Genomic DNA, 15,823 nt, shown 5'->3' with positions numbered 1-15,823 from the left:
TCTCCCAAGGTAAATGCTATAGGCGCAGGCACGCCTTGGCCCCAGGCCAGGAACGGCAGCCTTTAAGTGTGAAAGAAGAAAAGCAGACTAAACAAGAAAGCAAACTCTAACATCAAACCCCTCAGTCATCAAGCACTCAGTCTAGGGTGAGACTCTACAACTGAAATGGTCTCTTTTATCTGCTTCAGCAGGCATTTGCCCAATAGGGACTTGCCCACTTTCCTTCCCTGTAAGTAATTAAGTAACTCTTACTCCTAAAGGGTCAAGCAAAGAATTCTGCCCTCCGTTCCCGGTTGATCTGGTTCATGCCTGTGGACCCATTATCTCTGGACTCCTGTTGGTCCAGTTTCTTATCTTCAGCGTGGGTCTCTGTCTGAGTCCTGGGGGCCTGCGACACCCCACGTCCACACAGGGCCCTCCCTGTGGTCCCTGTCCTCTGGGAGGGATCATTTACAGCTGCTTTTATATGTCTCATCTTGATAGACTGCTGTTTTTCTAAGATTTTTCTTTTGTGTATTTGCATTTCTTTCTTTGTTAATTAAATTGCAAAGACACATTTTTGTTGGTGGTTAGCTCTCTGTGGTAGTGGTGGGAAGTCCCTAAAACAGAAAGCTGACGAGCAGTGAGTCATCCTACCATGGGACAGTCAGCTTGATAGTGTTCTGTGATAATGAGAACACTACCTTCCTTTTATGTAGACTTTTTATATTTAGAAATTGTAAAACTCTCTCCATCTTACAGTTGAGGAAACTGGGCCTAAAAGAAGTTTACTGATAGGACAGTGTTTAAGTGGCTGATGCTAAATTCACACTGGGAAGCAGGGTCGCTGCTAGCAAATCCACAAACACCTTGATCAGAACATCTGCGGAGGCTTGGAATGGAATGCAAACTGCGTATGCATCAGCATTTTCCAGGTAGAGACGGTCAAAGGTTCTCATCTGATTTTTTCAAAGGAGTTTTGTGATACAAAAATTCTTAAGGGCCTCTCAAGGAAAACACATGGATTTTTGCATCAGACAAACCTAATTTCAGAGTTCTTCTATTTACTAGTAATGATACTTCTCTTCTCTAGGTGTCAAAATTACCTCCCGAAACCACTGTAAAGAGTAAACAGATAATGCATGCAAAGCACCTAACACTGTTTCTAAAACCCCCTTACGAGAACGCCACGTGGCAGACTACCGGTTGTGCTCAAGTATCTGCTGAGAGACTGGATATACAGACAGACAACGGGCAGAGCACATGTAAAAACAGACCTTCGAACCACAATCCGCAGCAACCTGGTCAGGAAGCCAACCCTTCCACTCTAGCAAGCAGCCCGAGAAGCCAGCCTGCTCCGTTCAACTTGCAGGAGGTCACCCTGCTCTCTCTCGTGACAATCCAGGAAGCTAAACAATAACTCCTGTTAACAATTAGCCCCAGACGGCCAGGACTCAGTAACTGACAGCTTCCCCACTTTCTGTCCCTGCCTCCAACTTGGGACCAACCAGAGGAAGCCAAATACACACGTGAGCCAGTCACCAAAGATGCCCGACTGCAGTGGGCTCAGTGGCGGCTTCAGCATGCCACGGCCACCCATCGGGGCACACCCGAGCTCCACTGCTTGTCCACTGTGAGGAATTCTCCCCCTCCCCTTGCCCAGGAACCTTGCCACATGCTGGTGAGGGAGGGGGTCCTCTGCTGGGGCAGGCTCAGAGCTCACAGCACTGGCTTTCTCATTCCGCTGGTCTTGGCTCATTTCTGCACTGTTTGGCTCCGCTTGCAGAGTAAGAGGAGGTTAGCTCGCACAGGGACGGCCAAATGAAGAGCACGCAGGCCAGCCTCCCCACACCTGCACGTGTTCCTAAGACGCCACTCCGACCACGGCGTGAAGTGGAAGACACGGGGTGGCAGCGGGCATCCAGTGACGTGCCCACAAACACAGCCACCGAGTGCCTGTCTCCCCTCACGTCTCAGGCCTGAGAACCTGAAGTCACAGCTGCCACGTCAGTCCCAGGATTTTATACAACGGAGAAATACACGTAACAACACATAACACAGCAATGGCCCTCTGACATCGTGTTCCTATGGGGGGCACTCTTCGGAGTTCTGCTGTGAGTGTATATGTGCATACATACATACATATAAATATATGTGTGTGTGTGTGTATAAATTAACTGATCATTTAAAATGACCCCATGAAGTCGGTTCTAGCGTCAGTCTGTTTTGGGGGAAAGGTGGCACATAGAAGACGTTAAGTTAGGCCAAGGCCAAGGATAACCAGTTCTTAGGCTACTGTCATTAGGCAGTTTCTGTAACTTGTCAGTGAAATTCAACCCAGGGGCTCAAACAGTAAAGAATCCACCTGCAATGCAGGAAACCCAGGTTCGACCCCTGGGTCGGGAAAATACCCTGGAGAAGGAAATGGCAACCCACTCCAGTATCTTTGCCAGGAGAATTCCATGGACAGAGGAGCCTGGTGGGCTGTAGCCCACAGGGTCGCAAGAGTCAGGCACGACTGAGCGACCAACACTTAAACTTCCAGAAAAGAAAGTTAAATGACTTCTAAGGCGTCAAATCAGGGTGTGACACCCAAGACTGCGCGCGAGGCCCGTTCTCCTCTCGGCGCGTCCCTCCCACGAGCAGGGGCGGCCCGGCCAGGCTGCTCCACAGGCCCTGCCAGCCCCTCGGCCCGACGCCCAGACATGTGGGACGGAGGGTGACCAGCGTGGAGAAGCTGAGCTGCAGAGCTGTACCTTCAGCTGATACACAACACACCCTCGGTCTATTTCCAAGTTGGGTCTGGAGTGTTCATGCATCCAAGGGGACCACTTCCCCAGGTACCTAGCTTCATAATCACAACCACCACCATGGCCTACCGTTGATTACATGGCTACCAAATGTCAAGCATCGTGGTGAGGTCTTTAAAGCATCCGATGTGCCTGTACGTGCAACATACAACTCTCAAAAAAAAGTAAATCTTTAGTTTTTTTTTTAAAAAACAAACAAACAAAAAACCTTACCTTTATCATTCTGGATAGATCACCAGCATCGGCTAATTCCAAAACTATGTTCAGTTCATTATCTTCAATGAATGATGCATAATATTTAATTACATTTGGATGGTTGAGTTGCTGAGGGAAAAAAGGCATCAAAAAGTCTTCTTACTGTAAATTCCCGAGTCACTTACAGTTTTGTAACAAGAATAAAATTAGTGACTGCATTTCATTTTTAAGTTACAGAAATCGTAACATGACTGTATTCTTCTTTCATCTAGTAAATTTTGAAATAAGTTTTATAATCATTTAAACTATACAACAATTATTTTTTAGTAATATTCTTAGAAATCATAGAGTACATTATACACCTAAAATTTTTAAAAGTACCGCTGTGCCCAACAAATATATAAACTGTGCATATAAATGAATGACCAAATTAAATAGCCAATTGTTAAAAACTATATCCTTCTAAATGGTAACTATCACTTAAAGGCACTCAATGGTAAGTGCACTTTCCCGTTTTACTATTTTGAAGACTGATCCTAGTATAATTTCAGCCAGTGATAAAACTCTGACATCTACTATATCTAAATATTGCCTTTATATCAAATACTACGAATACTCTGAACCTATCTGTGGGGCGGATTATTAAATTATCTTTAAAAAAATCACCTTGTAGAAATATACGCATTAGTCTACACATATTTACAATCTTTTCTAACAATCTTTTCATTCAATCTTTAACCAAGGTAACGTAAGACAAATCATTTCTCAAAGAAAATTATTCATGAACTATCCCTGAGTATACACAGGTTTTTCTTCTCTTCTTCCTACTTATAGAAGATAGGTTTCCTCCCACATTCTCTGTGATGATACATTATTTCTTCTCGTCCCAGGAAATAACTACAATAAGTCGACAGTGGGAAGCATGGCTTATTTTGAGCTTACTTTTTATCTTTTTTAATAAATCTGATTCATTTTGGGCACAAACAAAAATGGACAGCATAAATATCATCCAAGCTTTATCCAAAAGTTAAAAACACATCATAAGCCACAGCATTCCTCAACAGAAACTTCACTGTAACAAATGCAGTGCGAAGGCACTCAAACCTCAGACCTGTTCTCTGAGTGGGCGAGAAGCTGACATACTCTTTACACCACCCTTTCTAAATCTGGAAAAAAGATATGGAAATACTATTTTTATAATGTGAACCCCTTGGATCAGCTCACATTCTCAATATATCACACCAAATATGCATTTGCATTATCTAACATTTAGAATATGTCTAATTGGGATGATCAAGAAAAAAATTTCTTCCACGTTTTATGTTTATGTCTATTTCTAGTTTGAAATGGGGGAGGGAGTTAATCCTACCAAACATTCCAATTAATTAGTGTACAATGAATCCAAAAGGCAATATACTGATTTCCAATTTATACATTATCTGAATTCAGTGTGGCATAGCTACATCTCAAGAACTGTTTTCCTTGTAAGTGTGAAATCTTAATAAATCACTTTTATCAACCCACTCAGTTATGTTCAAAACAGTCAACAGTTCATTTGTTATTTACCTTAAGGAGATCTATTTCTTTGATACAATCAGCACGTGCTTTGGCATCCATTAAATCAAATATCTAAAAATAAAATTCAGTATTACTCAATAAAACAGTAATCCATGGTTCAAACTACCATGTAAGTCCATTGTAATGCTCTACACATAATTACACACACATTTAGAAGTGCACTTTCCAATTAGCATTTAGGAGCTATGGAGATCGACAGGTAATTTATCTCACGTTACTACTAGAGAGTATACGTTTTTCCCTCCAGAGGCAGTCAGTATTAAAAATGGGAAAAGAGAACAGCTATATATTTCATAAATAATACAAAGTGCTTTAAAATATACAATCAAAGAAATCTTTCAATGTTCCAAGCATGTGGAAAATTAACTGCAAAAACAAGCATCGTATGTTAACACATCTACGTGGAATCTGAAAAAACTGGTATAGACGATCTTATACCAGAAATAGAGACAGAGATGTAGAGAACAAACGCACGGACACCAAGCCGGAAAGAGGGAGGGTGGGATGAACTGGAACTGACACGTACACACCACCACGTGTACAACAGACAACGAGGACCCACTGCACACGGGAGCTCTACCCAGTGCTCCGCAGGGGCCTAGACGGGAAGGGAATCCACGGGGAGCGACATGCATGAGGCCGAGCCTCTGTGCTGTACAGCAGAGACTAACACAACATTATAAAACAACCACACTGCAATAAAAAAGCTTTATATGGTTACATATTTTTAAAAATACTTATAATTAAACTAATTTAGAACTACAAATTAAACTATCTTTAACTGAATTCTCAGTACCAAAAGTGATTTCCAAACAGTGAGGAATGAAGTACTGCTGGCACATTTAAGGCAAAACTAAACTCCGAGCCATAGATACATTTCACTGGAAATTCAAAAGAATTTTATCTTCCTTTTTCTCTTAGGCAGCATTTCAAGACAAAAATAAAACCTGTATCTTTAGCTTAAATCATTTCCAGACATAGATTCAAACCTGATTCCATGAGCAGGAAAAGACAACAGATATGGGGAAAAACAAAATCTGGATTTTCATAAACTATTTACAGGGTTGTCTCTAGAAAGCATCTTCACGGCTCTATCCAAATTTCTGCGGGTTTTTTAATTTACATTTGAGAAGGGCAAAGCAGTGTTTAGGGTAAGTGACTGGCTGATAAGCTCTTGGTAATCTCTGGATCATTTTTAAAAGTTTTCTTTTGTCATCTTGAAGTTTAGCCAGAATCATTCACAACTGATGAAACAGAAATGGTAACACCTATATCTTCAGGAAGAAAAAGGCCTTCAAGTGACTTAACACAAATGTCCTTGAAAGGGCATCTAGCAAAAGAAAAAACACTTAGAATGTAGTAAAGAAAGTACTTAAAAATAACACTAAGGGAGTCTGACAAAGTGTCCTATCTTACTCTAAGTTATCTTGCATAAATGGAATCCTAGTCAGGAGTCCGAGCCCACTGGAGCCTGGATGAATGGCTCGCGGCGAGTCCTGTTCTGGGGTCCCCCACCCGCCAGCCGCCCTCGCCCGCATGGTCCCCCTCCCGCCCGGGTTCGTCCTCGCAGCCCCGGCCGGCAGTAGGGTCCAGGCCCCTCTCCTCCGCCCGTCCCGGCCTGGCTGACCGAGGGGGCGGCCTCTCCTCTGCCGCGGGGAGAACCTCGGCCGTCGGCCGCCAACTGCGGGCCCGCGCTCGCCGAGGGCAGGGAGACCGACCCCTTGTCTGAAGGGCGGAAGACAGCGCGGGAGGAGGAAACCCTCGGGGAAGGGCTGCGGCCGCTTGGACAGAAAGGAGAATCCGCGCTCCACACACAGGCCCCAGGGCTGCGGGGCTGGCGGGCCGGCGGGCGCAGGGGCTCCCCAGGGCCCTCGGCCCCTCTCTGCAGGCGCCTGCACGTCCCAAGGGCACATCAGAGACAGGCCTCAATGCTTCCTCGTGGGCTTCCAAGGTCCCGGCAAAGGACGGCAAGGAACTGGATACCTGACTGCGTCATTTATTAAAAAAAAGAAACCCCTGTTTCCACGGGGACGCCTTCTAACTTGCTCAGCCTACCTACAGTGATCTGCCTCCTGGGGCACCAGAAGCCCCACGTCCTTAAAACCAGAAAGCCTGGGAGAGGTACCACCGGAAATCCATGCTTTGTTCTGACTTCCCGAGAGCTTGACGCTCAGCCAAGTTTAGTCAGGGCTTCATGTCAGGGAAAGGCAACAACTGAGCCAAACCCTGAGGGTGAGACCTGCCCCGAAAGGCACGGGGGAGGAGGCGCCATGGAAGGAAGGAGAAGGGGACCCCAGGCAGAGCGGGACCCGAGCCTGTGCAGGGAGACTCGGTGGGTGCTGGAGCAGCAGTGGCCACGGGGACATCGTGAGGACAGCAAGGCGTGAGACTGCAGGGAGGAGGGAACCGGGCGACAGAGGAGAAAGGGCCCCCCTGGAGCACAGGCGGGGGAAGGGGAGTGAGGGCGGCCAAGATGGAAAGCACGTAGCAGGGTGGGCACTTTCCTGGGCACTTTCCGCTGCGCCTGAGCACACGGCCGGCCAACGCACTTCCACCGCCAGCACTGTAGTCAGGCAGGCCTGCTGGTTTGGGTTCTGCTTATCCTGTGGCTAAAACACATCCAAGTAGGACGTGCAGGAGAGTGCATCTCCAGAGAGAGGCGAGCAGTGCCCCTCGGGGCTGTGGGCGTGGAACAGGGACTCCCGGTGAAAGCAGAAATGAAGAAACACTGGCGAAGAGAAACCCTGCCCAGGGCTGAGCAAGACGGGGCGATTCTGAAACGGAAGCATCCACGTTGCTCTCATAGCTGACCAAGGTCCAAGTAACATAACCAGACAACTGAGGTCAGACCTGAAGTAAGAGGTCTAGGGGATGTGGGCCAGTGTGCCGTGGTCAGGATGAAGTGAGACAAGGTCCGGTGGGAAGACAGCATGAGGGAGACAGGAGAGGGGATGTGGCCGGCGGAGACAGAAGCCCCGGAGCGCAGTGAGGGCCCGGACGCCACTGAGAGCAGACCCACCAGGTGCCGCTGGCTGGCCTGGGGAGAAACCAGGATTCCTGGTCTCGGCAGAGACAACGCGGTGCTGGGAGCAGCACAGGAAAATAAGAGCAAGGCGCCGAGAACACACTGTAAAAAGAAAAAAAGAAAAAAGGCCCTGCAGACTGGAAGACTAGGGACAAAGATGGAGCCAAATATTTAACTGGGATGAATTCCATAATCACAGTGAACTCTGAAAAAGAGACTGCATATATGGCCATAAAGGGTTAGACATATATTAAAATCACTGCATCCATTACAAAAGAAACTACTATCCATAAATTTTTAAATGCATAAAAATCCTAATTGCAATCAGGACTGCATGCAAAATACGCAGAATGTAGAATCGAAAATTAACACAGGTAAAAAAGCATTAATGTGCTTTAAAGGGGGATAGTTTTTTAAAAGCTTGAATTATGGAAAATTTGACTTGCAACTGATTTTCTTGATGAATGCTTTAAAATAGCTATTAAATATAAGCAAATATGGGGCATCCCTGGTGGTTCAGATGGTAAAGAATCTGCCTGCAATGCAGGAGACCCAGGTTGATGCCTGGGTTGGGAAGATCCCCTGGAGAAGGGCATGGAAAGTCACTCCAGTATTCTTGCCTAGAGAATCCCATGGACAAGAGGAACCTGGTGGGCTATAGTCCACAGGGTTGCAAAGAGGCAGACAAGAATTAACGACCAAACGATGGAAGAGCTGAGTATAACTAGACATTGCATGGACCAGATCAAAACAGCTGGCTGCTAGTCTTCCGATACAACTGCAGTTCTGAGACCCAAGCCAAGTGCCCTGGGAAGACTTTTTCAACCTCCCTCTCACTCTGGGCTCCTCAAGGCTGCTCCCGTGTGGTTCCTCTCTCACTGTTTCAGACGTGTCTTGGCTGCACTTGCACTGGGATCCCTGAGTCCTGTTATTTTGTTCATCTTGGTTCTCAAAGCCTTCGGCACTAACCACTGAACACCATACGCCCGCTCCCACTGGAGGAGCAGCAGGAAGGGAGGCTGGGATAGGGCAGCAAGGCCTGCCCGTGCCCCCCAGTTAAGGAGCACCATAACGGTGGAGAACAAACCATGACGGGATGGGGTGAATTCTCCAAAAGACCGATAGTCCTGTCACCACTGCAGGCTCCCGATCCCTGTATGATCTCGAGAAGGAAAGGGCACTCAGCACACACTCCCTCCCTTGCACACGCAGGTACCAGGCAGACATCCAGGAAAGTCACCGGGGCTTCCAGCAAGCCGGTCATGGCAAACTGAAACCTGACACGCGGACAAAGCACAGAAGTGCCCAGAGAACCACGTGGAGGAGTCTGGACACTGCTCCTGCAGGGTCTCATGAAATATCTGTGAGCAGAGCAACGAATTATAGATGCAACTTTCAACAGAGGGCCTCCTCCAGGAAGGGTCCTGGGCTAGCTGGAAACAGTGGCGCAGCCCTTCAGACCAGTAAGAAGCCTTAAAATAACAAACTGCAGAAGGAAATCCAGTGTCTGCTTCCTGGTGAAGTTTCTGAAGAGAGGCTAGGATTCTTCAGACAGGAAAGGAGTCTGGTCAATGGTATTTTAAAACATTTTCATACTAAGCTGCAGAGGTGGCTTATTAAAAAGGAAGAACCCTGGTCTCTCTTTTTCAGCACAAGTGCAATATATCACAAAAATCAACATGTCTGAAATGCAAATATCTTCTTGTAAAGGTTTAAGATAACTGTTCCCTAATTACATAAGCTAAGAATATCTTCGCAGCATCATTCCTCTCTTATGTGTAGAGGGAGTTGTGCTTAAACTAGAAGAGGTCCCAACTGCAACACAACAAAGCAGAGAGGAAGGCTCACTACTTCCATCTCAGGCACATACAAAAGGCAGAGTCCCACATGTGTGCGCCAGGAGACACACAGCATCTGACATGAACACGACAGAAATACTGCAACAGCACACAACTGCACACACCCGAAACTAGCAGCACGCAAGAACGGATACCACACACACGACAGGCAATACCACACACATACATGCATGTCCACACACCGAATACTGTACGTATAAAGATTAAAGCGTAGCCACACACCAACACGTGACAATATTTATGTAAATTCAAAAATGCAGAAGCAAACAGATTCATTCAGAATTTATACTGATATGGAGAAAAGTCTAGAGAAAAGAAAAGGAATGATACACACAAAACTCAGGACGTGGTGACCTGCGAGGCAAGGGAGTGACGGCTGTATCTGAGCCACGTGGTGGGTATGAGGGCACCTGTTCCAGTCTTGACCTCTGACACGTGTGTCCTGTAAACGCTTTCATAAACATTTACTGTACAAGGGAAAACTGTTCCCCTCTGCTGGTGAAGGCTGCTGCAAGGACACTGATCCTTCATGAAATTAAATAGTAAGAGGAGGAGCACACCGAGGTTTCACAGGACTCGACAGAGAAAACGACACCAGGTAGCAGGATAAAACAGGAAGTCTACAGGCGAGTGTCGACAAAAGCGACCTTCTCTCTAAAAAGAGAAGTTGTACTGCAGGACGTCGAACACTCTGAGGCAGAAAGGCGAGAGCGTTCCAGAGGGGAGGCAGTGGGCCCGTCGGGGCAGGGCCGGCCAGGGGAGCTGGGCAGACCCGGGCGCCTGAGGAGCCCGCACAGGCAGGACAGAAGGGCAGGGCCAGGGGAGCTGGGCAGACCTGGGCGCCTGAGGAGCCCGCACACAGGCAGGGCAGGAGCACAGGGCCGGGCCAGGGGAGCTGGGCAGACCCGGGCGCCTGAGGAGCCCGCACACAGGCAGGGCAGGACGGCAGGGCCAGGCCAGGGGAGCTGGGCAGACCCGGGCACCTGAGGAGCCCGCACAGGCAGGGCAGAAGGGCAGGGCCGGGCCAGGGGAGCTGGGCAGACCCAGATGCCTGAGGAGCCCCGCACAGCCAGGGCAGGAGGCCAGGGCCGATGCCAACGCAGCGTGGGCATGGTAAGCAGGACAGCGATCCCCTGCGTTCACCTGTCTCACTTTCTCTTCTCCGGTAAATAAAGTTCACCTTGGTTTTCTGTCTTTTACTGCCAGGCTGGTTCTCCCTGAGCACGGAGACCTGCCCCGGAGCATGCCCGCCAAGTCCTGGCTTCAGGAAGTGCATTCCGCGAGCCGGGTTTCCGTGCTCGAGGCCTGTAGCTGAGGCTACGACGTGTAGCCACATGCCCAGCTAGGAGCCATGGTGACAACTCCAATCTGCCTCTTAAAACCGAGAGCTGTGAAAGCTTTTCTAAGATCATTCTAGTCATGACTGAATCCGGGTGAACAGAGCCAGCTCGATTTTAAAAGTAGCATTACAACTAAAAAGTGATTTCCACCATACACAGCACTTAATGCAAGTGTTTACAGGACAATTTTTATTCTTTCCCATCATTCTCAACTCGAGACTGTCATGACCTAATCGTTCAGGACATACTTTTCTCTATTTACTATTCACAGAATATAATTTTACATGGATTTATAGAATTAAAGTCATCTTACCTGCACTTTTTTTAAAGCTACTGGTACTCCATCCAAGAGACAGGCTGCCCTATAAACTTCGCTAAATTGCCCGCGACCAATTTTCTTCTCTATTCGAAAGTTGGCTAATGTATTATAGCCCATATCCGGTCGTAAGGCCTTCTGTAATTAAAAAAGTCAGGAAAGTTTTCAATCACACAGTATGCACACAATTGTCAATTGTCTTCACTTAAGTAGGTGATTTCTATGGTAAACCTGCAGACAGTCATTTGTTTGACAGGTATTTATCAAACTATTCATATTATATAAACACACACACACACACACACACACAGTCACCCTGCCAACTAGCACATGAAAACCTTCTAAACTTCCTGATGATATTTAACTTCTGCAAAGAACAGTTCCAGGGGCAGCAAGTGCACCACCTTATCATTACATTTTTTTTTAAGACCTAAGTTTTTAAAAGCAGAATATTAAGAAGAAAGTAGAGAGGTTCCCGGTACACCCCCCCGCCCCGACCCGGGCACTGCTTTTCTTGTTATCAACACCCCGTCAGAGCCGGACCCTGGTCACCACTGAGGAACCTACACTGACAAGTCACTACCACCCAAAGCCTACGGTTAACACTGGGGTTCACCCTTACTGCTGGACATTCTCCGTTCAGTTCAGTCGCTCAGTTGTGTCTGACTCTTCGCGACCCATGGACTGCAGCACACCAGGCTTCCCTGTCCATCACCAACTCCCAGAGCCTACTCAAACCCACGTCCACTGAGTCAGTGATAGCATCCAACCATCTCATCTGTCCTCCCCTTCTCCTCCCCCTTCAGTCTTTCCCAGAACATTCTATGGGCGTGGACAAAGGGATAACGACCTATATCCATAATCAGAGTGCCTGTGCGCACGCTCAGTCGCTTAGTCATGTCCGTGCGCACGCTCAGTCGCTTAGTCGTGTCCAGCTCTTTGAGGCCCCGTGGACTAGAGTCTGCCAGGCTCCTCTGCCCATAGGCTTGGAGTGGGGTGTCATTCCCTTCTCCCGGGGGTTTTCTCGACCCCGGGACTGAACCCGCATCTCCTGCATTGGCAGGTGGATTCTTCTACCCCTGAGCCACCTGGGAAGCTCCCCAGAATTTTAGCATCATAGTATATTTTCCCTGCCCAAAAAACCGTCTGTTCTCTGCCTGTTCACCCCTCGCTCCCCACCAACACCTAGCAGCCACCGATCTTTTCACTGGACCCATAGTTCTGCTTTTTCCAGAATATTACATAGTTAGAGTCATACAGCGTGTAGCCTTTCAGATCGGCCTCTGTCACGTGGAGAAGGAATGGCAACCCACTCCAGTATTCTTGCCTGGAAAAATCCCATGGATGAAGGAGCCTGGTAGGCTACAGTCCATAGGGTCGCAAAGAGTCAGACAAAACTGAGCAACTTCACGGTCTTTCTTTCTTTCTGTCACTTAAAACATAAATACCTTTTAAACAATATATTTTTTGCTGTTCATGGGAAAAGACATTTCTTTTTGAAACTCACACTTTTTAGTACTCATTAGATGGCAGGCACTGGACTAGCCCCCAGGGAAGCAGATGTATCCTAAGAAGTGTTTCTGCTCGGAAAGAGCCCATGTGGACACAAAAAGGGGCCTCAATTGTGCTGAGCGGATCACGGGGCTGGGAGGAGGCATCACTGTGGGCCCCTCTGGGGGTGGATGTGTTCTATCCACTGTTGTAATTCTTCTGTTCCTTGCTTACGGACTCAGTCATCCATCACCCGGCCACAGGACAGACATGAGCTGCACACCCACGGGGTCGATCGCTGTCCAGCGCGGAGGCCACTACACACGCCCCGGGAAGGCTGCCTCTGCAGTGCCTCAAGCCACTCCCGCTCTACATGCAGCATCTCAGTCTACTGAAACATAACGAAGCGGCTCAGCCATCATATGCGCTTTTCCATCCTCCCTTTTTTTGGCCAAACACTCGTGGGCCTCTTCCAGATCCCAGGATTCCTGATAAGTAGACCCTTCTTGGCCTGGTACCACTCTGCTCATATCCAAATGGACCTTCTCTACTCTGGGCCGACTCAAAGTAAACATGACATTCTTGTGGGGCCTGATTAAGGCCGAACATTAAACACCTATTGGTGCAAACAAAGGGCGCACGGGTTCCTAAACGTGCCAAGGCAGCTTGAACTCAAATCAACGGTCCTCAAATAAACCGTAGTTAGGGCTGATGACCCCATGACGTATGCAAAGGGCTGTTTTGACATATATATGGGCATTACATTAACCCCTAATACATACAACCTTGTTCACGTCACTGTATCTATCACGCTAGCAAAAAAAAACTGTAAAATTCTGCTGGACTTTCACTGCCATTCAAATGCAACGTTTATCAAAAAAGAGGGGAAAAGTAACAATAACTTGTTACTGTGCATAGCTTCTCTTTCTTCTGAAAAGTCCAAAATAAGAAAAATACCACTCTTCCTTTAAGACATGCAAAACAATCAGAATACAAATTTCACAAATTCGTTATGTGAATATAAACCATAAATAACTGCCAGAATAGAATAATAACACGACTACAATAAAAAAGGTCCCATTTTGGCACCTATAATGTAACTGGTCCTATAAATTAGTACTTTTATGCTATTTAATTCAATTCTCGTGATGATCCTATCAGGTAGATGTTATCACACCAGGATCTATAGCTAGCTGATGCCCAAGCCCCAGTTCCCAACACAGGGTTAGCCATCCTCTGGGGTTACTAAACAGCCACCTACAGTGTAATAAATATTACGGTACCCTATGCGATAATCCACAGCATTTTCAATTTTAGGCCTTTTGATGAATAAAACAGAAATGGGACTAGAAACACACATACCAAAAATGAAAATAAAAAGTAGGAATGAAATCATAAAATAAAGGGAGACTACGTGCCACGCTGTTCAAGTATAAGATTTCTTTTTGTGGTCACTGAGATGAATTTACAACTGTCACTGTAAAGTGAGGTGAAAGTTACTCAGTCCTCTCCGACTCTTTGTGACCCCATGGACTATAGAGTCCATGGAATTCTCCAGGCCAAAATACTGGAGTGAGTGGCCTTTCCCTTCTCCAGGGGATCATCCCAACCCAGTGATCAAACCCAGGTCTCCCTCACTGCAGGCAGATTCTTTACCAGCTAAGCCACCGGGGAAGCCCAAGAACACTGGAGCAGGTAGCCTATCCCTTCTCCAGGGGATCTTCCTGACCCAGGAATTGAACCTGCGTTTTCTGCATTGCAGGCGGATTCTTTACCAACTGATCCATCTAGGAACTGTCACCTACTTAACAAAGGAAACTTACGAAGTCTCACTTTTTAGATATAGTCAGTGGATGTTAGCAACCTCTAGCTTTCGTAACTTCATTTCACTTAATGAGAGACTTTCAATTGTCCAAGTTTTTCTACCAAATGTTTTTGTTTTTGTTTAATTTACACACTAGGACAGACTGCAACATGGAAGAGGTGGGTTTCCTTCCTCTCTTCCAAACACCTAGAGCGCTCCTTCTCCAGATGAAAAGGTGTCGGTCTCCAGGGTGACACTCGGCTTCCTCATTGGGAACGCTACCACGCAACCCCTGCACGCACTTCAGGCCTGCCAGGGACCCCCGTCCCCTGTCCGCGCGGTAACTGACAAACGTGCGCGGGGGCTGCTGAGGCGCTGTGACGACCGCATGCTGAGCGCGGAGGACGGCTAATGTGTTTTGGCATGCAGGCGCTTAATCACACATTTACATATGCAATGACCTACATTTGCATGTCAGATCACACACTGTCTGGGTTTATTAAGGCCGGGCGCCTCCCTGCGCGTGGCCACCGGAGTGGCGAGTGAGGGCCAGAGGGCGGCGTTTTTTTGGCAGCGGAGGGATGAGCTGCCACCCAGGATTAGGCTGATGCGGCCTGGGCATTAGACACTTCATTAGACGTAATCTGTTTAGCAGTGGGCAGTGTATGTAAGCTTCACAGCCCATTTGCGGCACCCTTTCCCCCGTGGCCTTTCTTCAAAGGGCAGCGCAGCTGACTGACAGCCTGTCTTATCTGCTCCCGTGTCCTGTTGCCAGGCCTAGACGCGAGGAGCAGACGTGAGACGGAGCGGGGCTGCACATCCCGGCACCCCCACCCCGAGGCTCGGGCACGCTGCGGCGATCTGCAGAAAGATCAGCCTGGGTGCAAGGTGGTCTCCTTTAAGACCTGGCCTGGCAGGTGACACACACCTGGCCGGTGATTCTCTGACGCTGTGGCCGGTGCCCTGCTGCACGTGGATGAGTTATGTCCCAGGTAAACAGCACTGTATGAGGTGCTTAAAATAAAAGAGATGACATCATCAGGCCAGTGCCCATGCAAGTAAAGAACTATTTTTAGGGAAGAGCTGTATTTTCTTTTTTTTTTTTGGATGTGGTCCAATTCCCCATATTTTTTAACTTAGCACCTGAGTTATGCTGGAGAATAAAATAACTCAGCAAAATACTGAGATGCAAATTGGATACAAAATAAAGCCAGTGAGATCACTGCGACCGCCTTGCCCTGCTCTCCATGCAGTGCACAAATGGGTCTCAGGCCCTGCAGCCCCTTCACCACCAGGCTATGTGTCTTGAGCCCCACGAAATGACTTCTGGAATAATGTGAGTCATTTAAAGGATTTTCAGCTTTTACGAAAGTTACACACCACTCTGTCTCTTCCATCACACACTGAACCCACCTACACCGGAGGT

At 47.5% G+C, this 15,823-nt stretch overlaps 1 protein-coding gene across 2 annotated transcripts in view; it reads right to left on the bottom strand.

Annotated features, from left to right (window-relative positions):
- NEK7 (NIMA related kinase 7) overlaps positions 1-15,823 on the bottom strand; it is a 138,160-nt gene that overhangs the window by 55,129 nt on the left and 67,208 nt on the right. Inside the window, exons 3-5 of one of the 2 annotated variants that reach the window (XM_003587112.6) lie at positions 11,100-11,240; positions 4,551-4,613; positions 3,003-3,113 (exon numbers count right to left, since the gene is read on the bottom strand). In XM_003587112.6, coding sequence (XP_003587160.1) covers positions 3,003-3,113; positions 4,551-4,613; positions 11,100-11,240 — 315 coding nt within the window. The remainder of the gene's footprint in view (positions 1-3,002; positions 3,114-4,550; positions 4,614-11,099; positions 11,241-15,823) is intronic. The other variant, XM_010813622.4, reaches the window with a different exon arrangement.

Source organism: Bos taurus, chromosome 16 (genome assembly GCF_002263795.3).
Source record: "Bos taurus isolate L1 Dominette 01449 registration number 42190680 breed Hereford chromosome 16, ARS-UCD2.0, whole genome shotgun sequence".
Lineage (NCBI taxonomy): Eukaryota > Metazoa > Chordata > Mammalia > Artiodactyla > Bovidae > Bos > Bos taurus.
This window is presented reverse-complemented; position numbering and strand designations above follow the sequence as displayed.